At 45.9% G+C, this 18,529-nt stretch overlaps 1 protein-coding gene across 1 annotated transcript; it reads right to left on the bottom strand.

Annotated features, from left to right (window-relative positions):
• Nucleotides 1-6,167: 6,167 nt before the first annotated feature.
• LOC146009731 (olfactory receptor 5M11-like) lies at nt 6,168-7,112 on the bottom strand. Its single transcript, XM_083150192.1, has one exon. The coding sequence runs from the start codon at nt 7,110-7,112 to the stop codon at nt 6,168-6,170; it is 945 nt and encodes a 314-aa protein (XP_083006318.1).
• Nucleotides 7,113-18,529: the final 11,417 nt, after the last annotated feature.

Raw genomic sequence — 18,529 nt, 5'->3', positions numbered from 1 at the left:
ACACTATTTTGAATATACAGATGGAGCCATGCTCATATTTGCGGCTTTTTTGTGCACTGTGGCGCAAATGAGGGGTGACTGTGTGAGAGGTGCTTGTACGCCATATTTTATGCAATGAATGGATGTGCGTCCCTGTCTCGACAAGCAGAGCGCCGAGGTGATGATGAGTGTGGCTCCATCTTTATACAATTAAAGAGTTTTATTCAGTCTACCTGTAAGACACAAGGTACCAGGCCATGGACTGTGTTTGAACACATCTGCAACTAGAGCCCTAAGCATAAAGGAGCCATTTCTATTATATACTCTTAAAGAATCTTTTGAAAGAGCTTGGGAAACGGACTTAGGAATCAGTATAGAAGGATTGGGCAGATATCTGACTACTTATAGCAAAGACGTATATTAACAAACTTTTTATTTACTCACATTGGTATCTGGTTCCTGAAAAATTACACTCTATTTTCCTAACATCTCCAGACCTTTGCTGGTGGAATTGTGGGAATAAAGGAACTTTTATACTTATACAGTATGGTGGGATGCCCTCTGATTTCTACTTATTGGGATGAGGTCCTCTCTATGGCTGGCAGTGTGATCAATTTCACATACCCTAAATATCTGATATACATTTTGCTGTGCAAGCCAATGAGTGGAATCTCTAAGCCCAAAGATAAGCTATGTCTCCATATATTCATCAATACCAAAACTCCTCATTGCTACATTCTTCTCCTTCAATGTCAGCTTTAATAAATAAAATTTGGGGTACTTGTGTATTATCTGGGTACCCGATTTTTTCATCGGGTCGGAAAAATCGCATTGCATCGCATCACATGCAACCAAATCGAATGCGCTGCGATGGACCCGATTTTTCCATAGGAATCACTGTTAAATGGTCCCAAATGGCCCCCAGGCCCGCGAGGGGCGGCTGTACGTGTTCTCTGACCTTTTCATACCCCCAGGGCCGGATTAACAATGGGCCTGATGGAGCTACAGCTCCACTCTCTAAATAGGCCCATTTTGTAGCTGAGGGCCAGAGCTTTCCAACGAGCCTGGCCCCGCGTTGCTAGCCTCCCGGGAACCAAAGATACCGCCAGGCAAAGCTGGAACGTTTTGCCCATAGGATAACATGGATGACATGGAACCCACTAATTCCAACCCCACCCGGTTCCAACGGCTGCCAGTTCCCCCTCCGGCATCACAGAAGCTTGAGGTTGATCTCAAATTGCTGGGCCTTCAATATGATAACAGGCTGGTCCATATGGGTTAATTGGTTCTAGAGATATTGCGGGTAAACCAATTTTTTTCATTTCTGAAATATAATTTCATGGCTGTTCATGTTGTTTGAGGGCAGATTTCTCTGGAACCAAATGGCCCAGATTCACGGGACCAAAATCATTTGAAGCCCACATGAAAATGGGTGAGTTGGTTCCGAAGATATAGCTGGTTGTTTAAAGGGGGGGGGGGGGGTTATCTCCCCCTCAAACCAGAAAATGCAGGGACTAGACTGGTATAAAAGGGGCCAGCCCGGGAATGTCCCTGCATGATCGTGGGACCATATTATTGGGTAAGTCCCTGCATTTTATGGTGTGAAAGGGGTAATATTTCAAATAGCCGGGACCTGCAGTGCTCTGAATACAGCCGGGCAGCCCCCTGTTCTCTGCCCAGCTGTCCTTTCTGCCCGGCGGCGGCTGTCCCCCAGTTATAACGAAATGTATTCCCCTTTGGTAATGAGCATGTAATCCCACATGGCAATGAGCATGGAACCCCTGGCAATGAGCATGGAACTCCTGGCAATGAGCATGTAGGTAAGCAGCACTTATGTAGCATAATTTTTAATAGACATTATGGTGTGTGGCTTTAACATGTAATGGGCATTATGGTGTAAATTCGGCGCGCAATGCCCCAGTGCATCATTGCTCAATTTGTTTGGTATAATGTTTATTTTGGGTCAATCCATGTGTCATAGTGTGAATTTTGTCTCAGTCGGTATGAATTTTGGCTCATTCCATGTGGCATAATGTGTAAGAGGCAAGTACAGTATAAGGGGGTTACTATTGTGGTGCATGATTTGTATAAGGGGTATATGGTGTGGTAAACAGAGGTGAACACATAAAAGGTGCTGAAATGTTGTCTACCACGTTTCGGCTTTCAGTATTTTTATTTATGACTGGAGTGCTGCCTCACCCCGCAAGTATCTTAGGGCATCGGCATCCTGCGGGTGCACCTTTGGAGGGCACTCGCCAATATATCTCCCTGCATTTTTCCTATGCCAGCCCCCTGCCTTTTCCAGGCATTTATAATTCGTTGAAAGTATTTAGACAAATAGAGCCACACCCATGAGCAGACCACCCAACCAGAACACTGGTCACCCCTCCCACATTATTAGGTGCTGGCCACAACCCCTATTATTGCGCATAATAGGCCCTTGATAATTTTCAGCTCCAGGCCCATTTAGACCTTAATCTGGCTCTGCATACCCCCACTATCCACTGCGCTCACCACACTATCCAAAATCAACTCCACGCCGACGTGGATAGTGGGGGTATGAAAAGGTCGGAGGACGCGTAACGCCGGCCCTCGCGGGCTCGCTGCGCTCTCCACTCTTCGGGATGGCGTTGATGGTGGGGTGGCGTTAACAATGAGGGGGCATATAAACAATGGGGGGGCCTGGGGGGCATTTCACATTGACCCTAATGGTCTCAGGGATCATTTGGGACCATTTAACATTGGTTCCTATGGGAAAATCGCATTGCATCGCATGCAATTTTGGCTAAAATCGCGTCGCATCGCATCTGATTGTATGCCTTAAGTTAAGGCATACAATCAAAAAATCGCTCGCCCAGATATTACAAATTTGGTCCTCAGCATCAATGGAATATATTACTGATCTTCAGGTAAGAGCTGAACTTGATACACAGGGGGAAATTTACTAATATGAATTCCCTTGAAATTCGTATTAGTATTTTTCCTACGACTGCATTAGACTGTTTCAGCCATATGCAAAGTCATGTTCCGGAGGGGAATTTACAAAGCAATCATATACAACTGCTTTGTAACCCTCCGATGTCGTCGTAATTCGTATTAGCGGCACATATCTACGGCCTCTAATACGAATTTTTCAGGCAGTCTGCATGGATCAGTCAGATCCGTGCAGGCTGCAGTGTGTAAAAAAAAAATAGAAAAAAATAATAATTAAATAAATAAACAGCGTGGGGTCCCCCCCCCCACAGCTGTAACCAGCACCAGGCTGAAGGATATGGGGCCGGTAATAAAAAATTAGGGAACCCGACAAATAGGGGTTCCCCGATTTTTTACAACCAGCCCCAGGCTCCAGGTCCAGAGCTGGTTCCCAAAATACGGGGGACAAAATGACTAGGGGTCCCCCGTATTTTAAGAACCAGCCCCAGGCCAAACCAGCCAGAGCAGGGTAATGTCACAGCCGGGAGACACTTACTATATAAGGTCCCGCGGCCAAAACATTCATCCCTACTGACCAGTCAGCCTGGCCAGGGGTCCTGGGGAAGTGGGGACCCCCCAAATAAAGGGGTCCCCCCCTCCAGGACTTACATGACCAGGCTGAAGCCTGGTGCTGTCCCCGGTGGCCCTGTGCGGTGCCCACCGGGCTGATTGAAGTGTAAACAAATAGATGAAAAACTATTGTTTAAAACTGTGGAACTATGAGTCCCAGCAAGCCTCCCCTGCAAGCTGGGACTTGGAGAACCACAAGTCCCAGCCTGCGGGGCATTAAAGGGCCCGCTGGCACTTGTAGTTCCACAGTAATAAAAATAGTAAAATAAATACACACTGACACAATGAAAATAAAACTTTAATTCATCCAAAGCCCATACATACTGATACTTACCTATCTTGAGGTAGGTAGCCCTCGGTCCTGGTGTCCGGTGTCCTGTGTCGTCCTCCATGTCCATGGCGGTTTCCAGGTCCGAAATAATCCATGGTGGAGCTGTGGAAGGAAATCCTACTCACCTGGTCCTGTGGCGAAGATCTCTTCTCTTGATCTGCCGTAGTCCAGGTATTCTTCAGCATGTCGGCGCTCCCCGCACTCTCCGCATCGGACTGAGGAGACACGCAGAGATGTTTCATCTTCTGCGCCTCTTCTCAGAATGATTTCTATAGGCCGCCTAGCGGCCAATCTGGAGCCGACTTTCTTGGCTCCTGATTGGCCGCTAGTCGGCCAATAGAAATCATTCTGAGAAGAGGCGCGGTAGATGAAGGATCTCTGCGTCTCTCCTCAGTCCGATTCGGAGAGTGCGGGGAGCGCCGACATGCTGAAGAATACCTGGACTACGGCGGATCAAGAGAAGAGATCTTCGCCACAGGACCAGGTGAGTAGGATTTCCTTCCACAGCTCCACCATGAATTACTTCAGACCCAGACACCACCATGGACCTGGAGGACAACACAGACGTCGACATGGACATGGAGGATGACACAGGACACCGGACACCAGGACCAAGGGCTACCTACAGGCTCAAGATAGGTAAGTATCAGTATGTATGGTCTTTGGATGAATTAAAGTTTTATTTTCATTGTGTCAGTGTGTATTTATTATACTATTTTTATTACTGTGGAACTACAAGTGCCAGCAGGCCCTTTAATGTCCCGCAGGCTGGGACTTGTGGTTCTCCAAGTCCTAGCTTGCGGGGAATACTTGCTGGGACTCATAGTTCCACAGTTTAAACAATAGTTTTTCATCTATTTTTTTACACTTCAATCAGCCCAGGTGGCCACCGCACAGGGCCACCGGGGACAGCACCAGGCTTCAGCCTGGTCAGGTAAGTCCTGGAGGGGACTTACCTGACCATAAGGTGTATTTTCCTGTCGTATTTGCGTGCCTGTTTCACGCCAATTAGCAGCCGTATTATCAATACGGCTGCTTAGTACATTAGGAACCACCATTCTTTTGAATGGTGATTCCTGTCGTATTCTATCGATGGTGTAGACATTCGTATTTGTAAATACAAATACGAATGTGCCATCTTTAGGAATACGAATTGCTGTATTTTAGGGATAGTAAATCCCGAAAATACAAATGAGTAAAAAATAGGTGTATTTCTGCCTACGAATACACCTATTGTTTACGAATTCATATTAGTAAATTTCCCCCACAATGTCTGGGGCTCATGGTATTCTTATTTCCATAGACAACTCCCTGGTGTGACATACCCCGTATGAGCGGCTCAAGGCTCACCTTGGCACAAATGAAGCATGTCTTGGTGCAGGGCTAGCAACAGAAATCTTGGGGCTCTATACAATGCTATTTCTGTGGCCCCCCACCTAATCCCAAATCCATACAACCCTCTTCTGCATGAGGCTCATTTAACCTTTTGCTGCTCAAGATCCTGCTTTCAGGTACAGACTTCTCTCGTTCTCAGTCCTGATAGCTCCTGGTTCCTGCTGGATCCTGGCTGCTGCTTCCTGCTGACTTCTGGCTGCTGCTGGCCTGTCACTTTCACAAAAGAACACTGAGCACTACAAACAGGCAGGGCAGGTCATTCACAGGAGCCAGAGACTGAGGCGCCAGCGGTGGGTACGGCCATGCGCACACACAGAGTAGGCGGCTCTGAGTGCCAAGCGCCAGGGCGCACACAGTAGATGGCATTGGCACACAGTGAATCAGTCAGACTCACACAGATGGTGCACAGTAAACGGCCGGCCCCCTAGGGTCACTGACAGGTCAGCTAGTACAGGCAGTGGCCATGCTGGAGCATGGAAGCTCTGGGGCCCTTCAGATCGCTGGGGCCAATCACACTTGTCCCCCTTGACCTCCCCCCCTCCCTGTCGCCGGCCTTGCATTGGTCTGAGAAGCTCGCAGGCCCCATTCACCGCAATGGATGAGTAAGCATGTGAGATGCTTGCGCGTCCCTTTCCTGGTGAGCAGCACGCCAAGATGGGTCATCTTGGTGTGCCAGCAATACAGATGAGCACGGCACCATATGTGTGTATTATCTTTAATGGAGACAAATCTTTAAAGCTACTGTAAACCGTGTTTCACTAAAACTTTATGGAAAAACACAACTGAATATATATTTTAGAGGAAATAACGAAAAAAGGAATCCATTATTTTTCATTTATGTTTTATGGAAATGATTTGTTTTGATTTGTGGTAAAACCATTTAGGAAGATACTTGATACAGTATTGGAGTTTGCTTGTTTCAAACTACCTTATTCTTCAATTTTATCAGAGCTAATTTCATTTCTTTGTTTTTGAGACTGTAAATAACTGGGTTTAGGAGAGGAACCAATATGGCATACAGAAGAGCAATAAACTTGTCTTGTTTTGGGGTATAGCTTGTGGTGGGCCTCATGTACAAACAGATTATTGTCCCATAAAATATAACAACACAGGTTAGGTGGGAGGAACAGGTAGAAAATGCTTTATGTCGACCTTCTGAAGATTTTATCTTGATTATGGTGGAGATAATAAAGATGTATGACACCAACGTAAGTATAAATGTTGATGACAATATTACCGTCCCTTCAATGTAGGTAATCATTTCTACCAGATATGTGTCACTGCAGGAGATCTTTAGCAGTGGGATAACATCACAGAAGAAATGGTCAATAACGTGGGAGGCACAAAAGGACAGTCTAGATATGAGGACTGCATGCCCACTAGTGTCTATAAACCCAGCAGTCCATGCAACCGCTGCTATTACAACAGATAGTTTCATACTCATAAGTACAATATAATGCAGAGGGTGACAGATGGCCACATACCGGTCGTATGCCATACCTGCAAGTATGAGGACCTCAGTGCAAGCCATGGCTAAAAATAAATACATCTGGTATATACATCCCCAAAACGAGATTGTGTTATTTTTTGTGATGATCATATGTAGTAGTTTTGGCAGAATGCTTGATGTATAAATAATGTCAGTGATGGAAAGATTCATCAAGAACATGTACATAGGTGTATGCAGATGAGAATTGAAAGAGATTGCAATGAAGATGCTGGTATTTCCTAGGAGGATGATGAGGTAGATGAGCAGAAATGTTACAAAAACTGGTAACTGAAGCTCTTGGATGTCAGATAAACCTTTAATTGAGAAGTCAGTCAGATAAGAGTGAAGTGCCGAGCCATTCTCATATACGAACATATCTAGGTTGCGAAGAAGGAATAGTACAGTACATACAGTATGAAAATATTGATGCTTGCAATATTTTGTAATATGTTTGCCTTATTCTTACAACTGAATATTACATTTGACTGTACATTTATTGAATTAACTTGGCTTGAATGTATGACTTTCTACATAGCGCTCATTATTTTATTAGAACATTTGTACTCATTATTATAAAATCAACTCCACGCCAACGTGGAAGGTGGGGGTATGAACAAGTCCGGAGGATGCGTAGCGCGTCCGCTCGCCACGCTTCGTGCTGGCGTGGATTGTTGGGGTTTGAAAAGGAGGCATTTGTCAGTATGTAACATGGAGCACTGCCAAATTCCTCCTTTATTGCGCATAAGACACACTTGCAGACACGGGCAGGGTTGCTGTAACCTGCCGCAATAATTGCTGAGACGCAGGAGCATCTGAGACGCACCTGTGTCTCAGACAGCTGGAGTGCATATCCGCTGGTGTCCGCCAGGGCAGGGGATCTGGCGGTTACCGGTGCTGTGTGAGAGGTGCTCACTAGACTTGCCATGTACGACGGGAACAGAGCCATGGACGCCAGGGACAGAGCTATGGACGCCGGGGACAGAGCCGGGCTGCCGCAGAGTCCCCACGCTAACTACGCTAGGCAGCCGTTGGGCTGCCACGGAGTCACTACGCTAACTACGCTAGGCAGCCATTGGGCTACGCTGACAGCGTAGCTTAGGTTACGCTGAAAACGTAGCGTAGCCGGGCGCTGTGCTATTACACAAGTACCGAACATTTCAGTTACATCACCACCTTCAAGATGGATGCCGGGGCCCGATTAACAATGGGGTGGTTGCACAACCAAGAGCGGGGTTTAAGAGGGTAGTCAGCCCTCTAAATAATTTACAATGGGTGTAGGAGGGGTAATGTGCCCCCTTGACTGCTGCCTGACCAGGATATCCTGGGTGTTCCAAACCCAACACAAATTACTTCAAGAGATGGAGAGTCTCATCCGGAGCTGTCTCTAAAATATAACAGTGACCTTTTTAAAAATAATTTTTAATTATTGGAGGGTGGTGAAGAACTCATCCATCGATGTTCACCCAGCTCTCTTCAAAAAGTAATCACACTGACCTTTAAGGAAGGCCCTATGTTCATATCAAAGGTTTCTTTGGTGGAAAAATGCCACCTCCAATCTGAATCCGGATGGTATTTTTACCTGTACAGTATTGGCGGACAGTTAAAACCTGGTTAGTTCCGAGAACATTATTAAACCTTAAAACATCATAATTCTACCTAATACAGAAAATGAGTAAAAGCATCTTTATCTTCCCTAAATTCCACAAGTAATGCAATAGATATTAAATATACCACAAATGACAAATACCCAATATATCCAAATTCTTATCATAAGAGTCTGTTTCCACTTTTTCATAACATCCAATAACCCCAGCTGTATGTAGTTACTGTGTATCCCGGCCAATGACCCGGAAGTGTGTCACCACACTTTTGCACCACTTGGAGACATCCTCAAGAAAACTGTCCTGGCCGCCAGTCCGCCGGACCGGAAGTGCATCATTAAAACTTCCACCCCACTCAGAGGCCTCAGCGGGGATATATTACCGGCCACCGGTCCACCGGACCGGAAGTGCGCCATTCATACTTTCGCCGGATTCAGATCTTCAATCCTGGTGGAACGCATCCCACATGCTTGGACACATTTCCGGGTCTGTGATCCATATCCTCAGGCACCCACTCTGTTGTTTGATTAGTAACATACTTCCAACCAGAAGTATGTTACTAATCTTGGACCACCTTCCTCACATGTGTTCTTGTAGAATAAACAATTGCCAGAGGATAATGAAATCGGCCATTTTATAGGAAAGGTAATAATACCGGCGCTGACTGAAAAGAGATCGACAGTTTCTTAAATAAACCATTCATTAACTTACAAATACAAACTTCAATATTAGCAGTGGCGTGCTGTGCCAGGGCTCAATGTGCCCCCAGGCCGCTATATCGATTAGTGCCGTTGGCCGCACTGGTTGTCCATTTTATTATCCTGCTGCAGCTGCGTGCGCACGCTGAGTCTCTGACTGTTGGCGGCTGAGGCAGCCATCGATAAAGTGGCCTGGTCCGGGGGCTGGGTGTCATCTGTTCCCCACAGCCTTCCCTTCCCAGGCCAGCACAATATTAGTGTTCCAGCTAGGGCCTCCCGACTGCCGGAGGGAGGCAGGCAGGCAGACAGACAATAATGCTGCTCCCATCCTGCTCAGCATTAAGAGATATGAAGTAGCAGTTGCCAACAGAAAATGTGTCTGCCTCCATAGTAGGCTACAAAAAGATGGCCACAGTAAACACCAATGGGGAGCCAGGTTTCCTTTTCATTGAACGCAAGGGTGGAAATAATGCAGAGAGTTTATTGGGGGCTTGCTGTCATAGGAAGAGGATCAGCATGAAGAGAGACACATAGGCCCTTATTCTAATCGGATCGGTACGGCCCGCGTGCGGCCGTACCGCCGATGTTTTTACTCTGCACATGCGCAGAGGTGAATCTGCGCATGTGCAGCCCCCTTCGCCGCAGACGTATTTCGTCCGCCGCAAAGGGGGCGTATAGGGGCGTGAGAGGCATCATGCCCTCATTTCCCTATGTGTACGCCCCGCGTTTCATGGGCGTTCCCATGCAAACGCGGGGCGTATGCATGGTAATGAGGCCATGACGCAACTCATGGGGGCGGAAAGCTGACGTCGCCGGATGTCAGCTTTCAGCCCCCATACAAGCTACCACACGGACGATTGTCCGTGTGGTCTCAGCTTGCGGGAGCTGCCGCGGCGTGCGGACCTGCCTTCGATGGTCGACGACCATCGAATGCAGGGGGCAGCTCCCACCATGGTGGAGGCGTAGCCTCCACCATTTTTATGCGGATCGCCAGCCGTCCGTGTACGGACGGCCGTGGCGATCCGTAGGGTGGGCGGGGATTGGTTTGTGCGGCCGGAGCCCCGTGTGCGGCTCTGGCCGCACCAACCAGAATAAGGGCCATGGACTGGAAGAGACGGTCAGCAGTGTCTTCTACTGTATGTATATATATATATATATATATATATATATATATATATATATATATATATATATATATATAAATAGAGATAGATAGATAGATAGATAGATAGATAGATAGATAGATAGATAGATAGATAGATAGATAGATAGATAGATAGATAGATATAGTGACAGGACTCACAGCTATTTTCTGAGCACTCTGTCACTTTAATTAAAAAAACAAAACTACAATTTCAACTAATTGAAATCGGTGAGTGCCCTGTTTTCTATGGATTTCTATATATAATATTGTTGTTGTGTATACGAATGAGTGTGCCATTTTTTTTTTTTTTAATTGAGTCTTTATTTTTCATTTTTCAACAGACACATAAATAATTAAAAATAATACATTACATTACAATACATATACAAGACACGGCAGTCAATAATACAACAGCAGTAGGACTGAGAGGATGAATACATTCGGGACAGCGATTGCTAGGATACACGGACATTTATTTGGGGACAACCCCGGAGGTCGAGTAAGAAATGACATGATTTAAGGGCTTTATCTGATAAAGGGGAGAAGAGCATCGATCTGCTGCCCGTTCGCACAGTTCTTTGGGCTTGACTTAGAAGATAAGTGAAAAAACTGGGTAACTGCAATATGATGCTGTGTTGTTTAAGAGGAATTCGTTCTTATACTTAGAAAGAAGTGTCAAAAGGAAGGAACTATACGCTAGTGATAGTCCTTGTGGTTCTATACTATTTTTTTGCGCCAAAAAAGTGAGTATAATCGAAAAAAGTGCAAAAGTGCTTTAAGTGCATAGTGCTTGGAGGCCTGGAGGACCAACACAGAATTGTATAACCTTTTTGATCGACCAGGATATACATGAAAAAAAATAGTGATATATAATATTATTTATTATTATTATTAAAGTGCGATACGTGCGGGGTCCGTAACCCGTTTTGTGACCTGATACAGACACCCTGTCAAAGATTAAAGTGGTTGGGGATATCCTAGGCTAAAGCCCTCGTCCCCTTAGCCCTTATAATTAGTTGTAAGTTTGAGCTCTGGGATATTTCTTGAGATGACTTCGATCCAGATATACAAGACGTGATATATTGACACATTACTAATAGAAGAAAAAAGGAAACTGAAAAACCTTCACATGTGAGACCCGAGGTAGAGCATATGAAACTATGAGAGACTCTTTGCCCTTCCTTATTTTGGCTATCCTTTGAATTGATAGAAAACCGAGCTATGCCAAGGGTACCAAATTGATAGAAATTTTATACTGCGCCCCGTAGAGGCATAGTGAAATTTCTCGTGTTCATATGTGGTGTTCACTAAATTAAGCCATTCATTGAACGGCGGCCCTTTTTTTGCCATCCAATAGCGAGCTATTACTACTTTGGCAATTGCTGTGAGGTGTAAAAACAGAAGGCTCAACTCATTTGTCAGTTCACCCTCCTCCCATAGCCCCATAACCAAATTAATATCGGTAAGATTTCCATGAGTCGCTCCCAATCCTGAGAGCACCTGGCAGACCCTAATCCAAAATTGGTCAACTTTACCACAAGTCCTCATTAAATGCCAAAATGTTGCCCCGTTTTCGCCGCACTTTGGACAACTATCAGCCCCAGATCCCCTCATTTTTCTTAATCGTACTGGGGTCATATATGTGCGATGTATGATATTGAACTGGACTTGCTGTACACGTATGGAATTGGTTGCCTTTTTTGGAATTGCTAGGGCCGCCTGCCAGTTACTCTCTTTGATGGCGGGAATATCGACTGCCCACTTCTGCATTAGTAGAGTTAGCCCTTCGTCTGGGGCGATAGCGGTTAAATATCTATAGAGTTTTGACACACTTTTACGCGGGGTAAGTTTTCTCAGGAAGACTTTAATAGGGGTATCTGTTAGCCATTGTTCCCTATCCCTTCCATACCCGGAGATTGCACTCCTCAGCTGTAGGAATCTATAGAACATAGACCTTGGAAGGGCGTACTCTGCCTGAAGCTGGGCGAAAGATTTAAAATTACTGTCCAGAAATAGCTGATCCAATGAACTGATACCATATTGTGACCATAGCCTTCCCCCTTGCTGTCTAGTAATCTCTGAGGACATGGGTAGGAGAAGAAACGATGATTCTGGATCCTGACCCCTGAAATTCTCTGAGGCGCACACCGTTCTCCAAATTCTCATGGCCTGGGAGACTATGGGGGGGTAGGATCTACTTAGTGATCCAGAAAAAAGGATCTGCATCGGGGTAACATTTGGATCTATACACTTTATGAGCCTAATCAGTTCACAGGGCTGTTCTTCTGGTTTCACCCAAGTCCTTAGATGAAATAGCTGAGCAGCAAAATAATATCTCCTGAAGCTCGGTAGGGCCATACCCCCATTATCCCGATCTCTGCATAGGGTGGCGAGTTTGACTCTAGGGCGCCTGCCGCCCCAAATAAACGAGGACACCACACTGTCCAAACTTCTGAAATATTCATCCCTGATATATACTGGGGAATGTTGAAGTAGGTACAGTATTTTGGGCAGGATTACCATCTTAATTAGATTTACCCGACCCTGCACCGTTAAGGGGAGCTTAGCCCAGCACTTGAACTTAGATCTAGCTTCTTGTATCGCCGGGGTTATATTATCTTTTATAAAATCCTCTGTTTCTACCGACACCTTAACTCCCAAATATTTGAAACCCGTAGTCTTCACCAGTGGTACACCGAGCCCGCAGCCACTCAAGGTATCCTCTCCCACTATCATCAGATGTGATTTGCTCCAGTTTACTGTGAGCCCCGAGAGTTCGCCAAAATGACCGAGTTGCTCGATCACAGTTGGGAAATCTCTGTTTGGGTCGGCCATCCCAACTAGAAGATCGTCAGCATACAGGGATATGAGATTATATTTCAAATCTCTCCCGATATCTTCAGAGTATAATTTAGCTCGTAACAAACAGGCCAAGGGCTCTATCGCTATGGCGAAAATCAGTGGAGAAAGGGGACAGCCCTGCCGAGTCCCTCTAAACAGAGGAAATGGCTGGGATGTGTACCCATTAATTGAGACTCTAGCCCTAGGATTCTTATACATGAGCCTCAACCGTTTGACAAAGCCCGACCCAAACCCAAAAGCCTTCAAAGCACCCCATAGGTAGCCCCACTCAACGGAATCGAACGCCTTGTTCGCGTCGAATGAGGCTACCGCGGCGTTCAACCCCTTAATCTTCATATGTTGGATGTAGGAAAAAACCCTCCTAACATTGATCGTGGTAGATTTTCCCCGCATGAACCCAGATTGATCAGGGTGTACTATATCCTGGATTACTCTGCCTAGACGATTAGCCAATACCTTGGCGATTATTTTCGCGTCGGTGGGCATGAGAGAAATAGGCCTGTATGAGTCGACACTCATGGGGTCTTTACCCTTCTTTAAAATAAACACTATAGATGATTCAGCCATGGAAGATGGAAGATCATCCTCAATCATCATAGCATTACAGAGGACTACCAGACGAGGAATCAGAACTTTGTCAAATTTTCGGTACATCTCACCAGGCAGGCCATCCAGTCCGGGGGCCTTACCCAGGGGAAAGGAGTTAATTACCCCCTCCACTTCTTCACTCGTGATGGGGGCATCTAGGAGGGTTTGGGCATCCTGCGATAGTGTGGGGAGGTGTAGACCCAGAAAAAACTGCGTCAACTCCTCCTCACTGGATTTCTGGGCTGACTGATAGACTTTGCCAAAATGGCTGACGAATTCCTCCACTATATCTGGAGTTGATGACCGAATTTGGCCTTGTTCAGTTCTAATGCTAGAAATAATATTGGAAGGCTTGTCCATCTTGAGCAAAAAGGCCATGAATTTGCCTGCTTTGTCCGAACCAGTGTACCACTGGTGAGAGCCCACTTTAAGCCTACGATAGTTGACTTCTTGTAAATATTCTAACCACTCTGTCTGAGTCCTTTGCCATTCCACCCTATCGAGGTCTAAATTGCTAATTTGATAAACTCTTTCTAAGTCTAGAGTTCTTGCCTCTAGATCACCTGCCTTCCTACGATGAAGCCCCTTCAAAAACGAGATTTTTTTAATCAGCACCCCCCGTAGGTAAGCTTTGAAGGCGTCCCATACATTAATACTAGACGATGAGCCGTCATTGTACTGGAAGAAAGACAAAATTTCTGCCTCGATCTCATCCTGATTTAACTGGGGGAGCCAGTAGGGCTGAAGCTTCCAGTACCTGAATCCAACGGGCTCTGCCAGATCAAGCTGCATGACAAGGGGCGAATGGTCCGAAATCCCGCGGGCCTTATATTCGATATGGGTAATCCTATTTAATAGGGTATCTGAGACAAAAATCAGATCGATCCTGGAGAATACACCGTGGGTAGGGGAGTAGCACGAGAATTGGCTGGTTGCCGGATGTCGCAGTCTCCATGGGTCACTCCACCCAATCCCCTTAATAAACTCTGCAAATCTGCTCTCCCCTTTGCTAACAGTTTTATTAGATTTTCCCCATCTATCCATTTGTGGTGACATTATATTATTAAAGTCTCCCAAACAAATCAGATGGTTAGTGGGGAAAAGAGTAGTGAACTCCACTGCTGCCCTCAGCACATCGTATGAGAAGGGGGGAGGGATATATACCACCATCAAGCTCACATTAACATGATTAATACTGGCATCCAAAAAGATGTATCTGCCCCCAGGGTCGATCTTGATAGTGCGAGTCTCAAAGACTACTGTTTTCTTAACTAAAATAGAAACCCCCCTAGATGCTGTTGAGCAAGGGGCATGGAAAGCTGAACCCACCCAGGGGCGTTTTAACGATAACAATCTATCCCCACACAGGTAAGTCTCCTGAAGGCAGATGATATCCGCATCCAGGGATTTGCAATGGTTTAGGACTAGTGAACGTTTCACTCTGTCATTGAGACCTCTGACGTTCCATGTTAAAAATTTAGTCATCCCCACAATGCCTTATCGATGTCCCCTATAAGCTTGACCATGGAGACTCTCCTCCCACACTTCCCAAATCTCCTTCCTCCCTTCAAATAAACTGCCTTGAAACATAACACATAACGAACATACAAAAACCCTACAATAACCCCAAACCCCCCCCCCCACCCTGTACAGCCCATCACCCCTGGCGTACCTGGATCCCTACTCCCCCCTTCTAAGCTCTACCCCGAGCTTGTGTCTCTAGGGGCTAATTGATATATGACCACCCATGGCGTGACCGGCTCTCCCCTCTTTTTTTTTTTTGACAAAGGATTTTTCTCTTTTATTACTTTTCCCCCATCCCCCCCTCCCCCCCCCCACACGAGAAAGATCAGCAAAATTATCGAAAGTACATTGTATGACTGGCAGACTACTATGTAATAGGACAGTCAAAAACAATTAATCATCCAAATCCGCTAGTTGGCAAGAGGGCCCGCACCAAGGTAGGAGCCATCCAGCCCACCCACGGCATCAACAGAGGTGGAGAGAAGTATGGTTTTGCTATTGACACCAATTCACAGTTTCAAGGGATACAGCATGGAATATTTTAGATCAAACTGCCTAAGCCTTGATTTGATCTCCCTGAGTTTTGCGCATACTCTACCCGCTATCCCCCCCTCCCCTCCCCCCTACAAGAAAAATCCGCCAAAATATCGAGGATACATTATATAACTGGCAGACCACTATACAATAGAACAGTCAAAGCCCAAGTAGTCATGCGATTCCGCTGGTTGGCGAGTGGGCCCGCACCACGGTAGGAGCCATCCAGCCGACCCGCGGGATCAGCAGAGGTGAAGAAAAAAAATTTGGTTATTCCCGTTGATATCAATTCACAGTTTCGAGGGATACAGCATAGGGTATATCAAATCAATCTGCCTGAACCTTGATTTGATATCCCTGGATTTTGCACGTACTTTTCCCGCTATCCCACCCTCCCCTCCCCCATACAAAGGAAAACAGCAAAAGTGTAGAAAATACATTATATAACTGGCAAACTACTATGCATTAAGGCAATCAAAACGCAAGTAATCATGCGAATCCGCTGGTTGGCAGGAGGGCCCGCACCAAGGCAGGAGCCATCCAGCCACCCCGCGGTGTCAGCAGAGGAGAAGAAAAAAAAAAAAAAAAAAAAAATTGGTTTTTGGTTTCAATTCTCAGTTTCAAGGGATACAGCATGGAGTGTTTTAGATCAGGCTGCCTGAGCCTTGCTTTGATATCCCCTAAATTTTACACATACCTTTCCCGCTATCCCCCCCCCTCCCCTCCCCCATACAAGAGAAATCAGCAATAATATCGAAGATACAATATATAACTGACAGACTTCTATGCAATGAGACAGTCCAAGCGCAAATTTCATTTCCCTATGTGTACGCCCCGCGTTTCATGGGCGTTCCCATGCAAACGCGGGGCGTATGCATGGTAATGAGGCCATGACGCAACTCATGGGGGCGGAAAGCTGACGTCGCCGGATGTCAGCTTTCAGCCCCCATACAAGCTACCACACGGACGATTGTCCGTGTGGTCTCAGCTTGCGGGAGCTGCCGCGGCGTGCGGACCTGCCTTCGATGGTCGACGACCATCGAATGCAGGGGGCAGCTCCCACCATGGTGGAGGCGTAGCCTCCACCATTTTTATGCGGATCGCCAGCCGTCCGTGTACGGACGGCCGTGGCGATCCGTAGGGTGGGCGGGGATTGGTTTGTGCGGCCGGAGCCCCGTGTGCGGCTCTGGCCGCACCAACCAGAATAAGGGCCATGGACTGGAAGAGACGGTCAGCAGTGTCTTCTACTGTATGTATATATATATATATATATATATATATATATATATATATATATATATATAAATAGAGATAGATAGATAGATAGATAGATAGATAGATAGATATAGTGACAGGACTCACAGCTATTTTCTGAGCACTCTGTCACTTTAATTAAAAAAACAAAACTACAATTTCAACTAATTGAAATCGGTGAGTGCCCTGTTTTCTATGGATTTCTATATATAATATTGTTGTTGTGTATACGAATGAGTGTGCCATTAACTCTGCGGGAGGAGGGGGAATGTGTGGTTATTTACAATGTGTGTGGACTTATTAAATTAAACAAGTTTTTTGCCCACAATAGGTACCTAGACCTTCAATTTTGTATAGCCCTGGGTTTGTGTGTTTCCAAATACCTGGGGTATCCAATAAGGAAAAAAATGGTTGCATTATTTGTTGCAGGCAAAATCCTGCAGATGTGATTTTTTTTTATTAGCCTGCAGATGGTTGCCTATGTTGTGTGCAGATGCAAGGGATAGTATAGTGTATGTGGGGAGCAGGTGCAGATTTGCAGTGGTAGTGTAGTGTTTGTGTGGGGAGTGGGTGCAGGGTTAGCAGTATTATAGTGTGTATGAGGGGGTAGTGTGTGCAGGATTAGTGGTAGTATAGTGTGTGTGTGGGGGGAGCAGATGCAGGGTTAACGGTAGTATAGTGTGTGGGGGTGGGGAGAGCATGCAGGGTTAATGGTTGCATACTATGTGTTTGAGGGGGAGCATGTGCAAGGTTAGCGGTAGTATAGTGTATGTGTGTGGGGGAACGACCACGGGGATAGTGGTAGTATAGTGTGTGTGGGGAGTGGGTACAGGGGAAGTGAGTGCAGGGTTAGTTGTAGTGTGTGTGTGGGGGGGGTGGGGGTGGGGGTGGGGGTGTAGGGTTATATGACTTGTACACATGGAGTGATGTAGGGGCATTTTCTATACGATCTAGTGAGTTCGCTAAGAAAATGCCCTATGGGATTATTATTATTATTATTATTATTATTATTATTATTATTATTATAATTTTATTTATAAGGCGCCACAAGTGTTTCGCATCGCCGTACAAAGGAACAATACAGGGAGACAAAACTTGGCATAACATTAAATAAATAACAGAAATACAGTACAAATAAAGAGCACCACAGTTCAATATACATTACAGCTTAAATGTAAGTAGTGAGGACCCAATCAACATACAACTAGAGGCTTGAGGCCAATGATGGAGATGAGTATGCAGACGAAGATGGTCACTGAGTGTTGGAGTAAAGGAGAGCTGTGAGTGAAATGTGAAGAGAAGTGGGCTTTGACAACAGGAGGGAAGAGGGCCCTACTCGGAGGAGCTTACAATCTAGTAGGAAGGGCAGACAGACAGATTACAAGAGGTGCAAGCGAGGGGGTGGTGGTTAGATAGCAGGATGTAAACAGGCAAGGGGTCGGAGAACCAGCTGGTTTATGCAGTGGAAGGGTACGCTTTGATGAATAGGTGAGTTTTCAGTGCCAGTTTGAAGCTTTGCAAGGTCGGGGAGAGTCTAATGGAGCGAGGGAGTGCTTTCCACTGAAGGGGTGCAGCACGGGCAAAGTC

This window comes from Crinia signifera, chromosome 6, assembly GCF_055691185.1.
Source record: "Crinia signifera chromosome 6, ASM5569118v1, whole genome shotgun sequence".
Lineage (NCBI taxonomy): Eukaryota > Metazoa > Chordata > Amphibia > Anura > Myobatrachidae > Crinia > Crinia signifera.
This window is presented reverse-complemented; position numbering and strand designations above follow the sequence as displayed.

Bases quoted from the DNA above. Each gene is read 5' to 3' on its own strand.
- LOC146009731 (XM_083150192.1), bottom strand. From the start codon at position 7,112: ATGTTCGTATATGAGAATGGCTCGGCACTTCACTCTTATCTGACTGAC.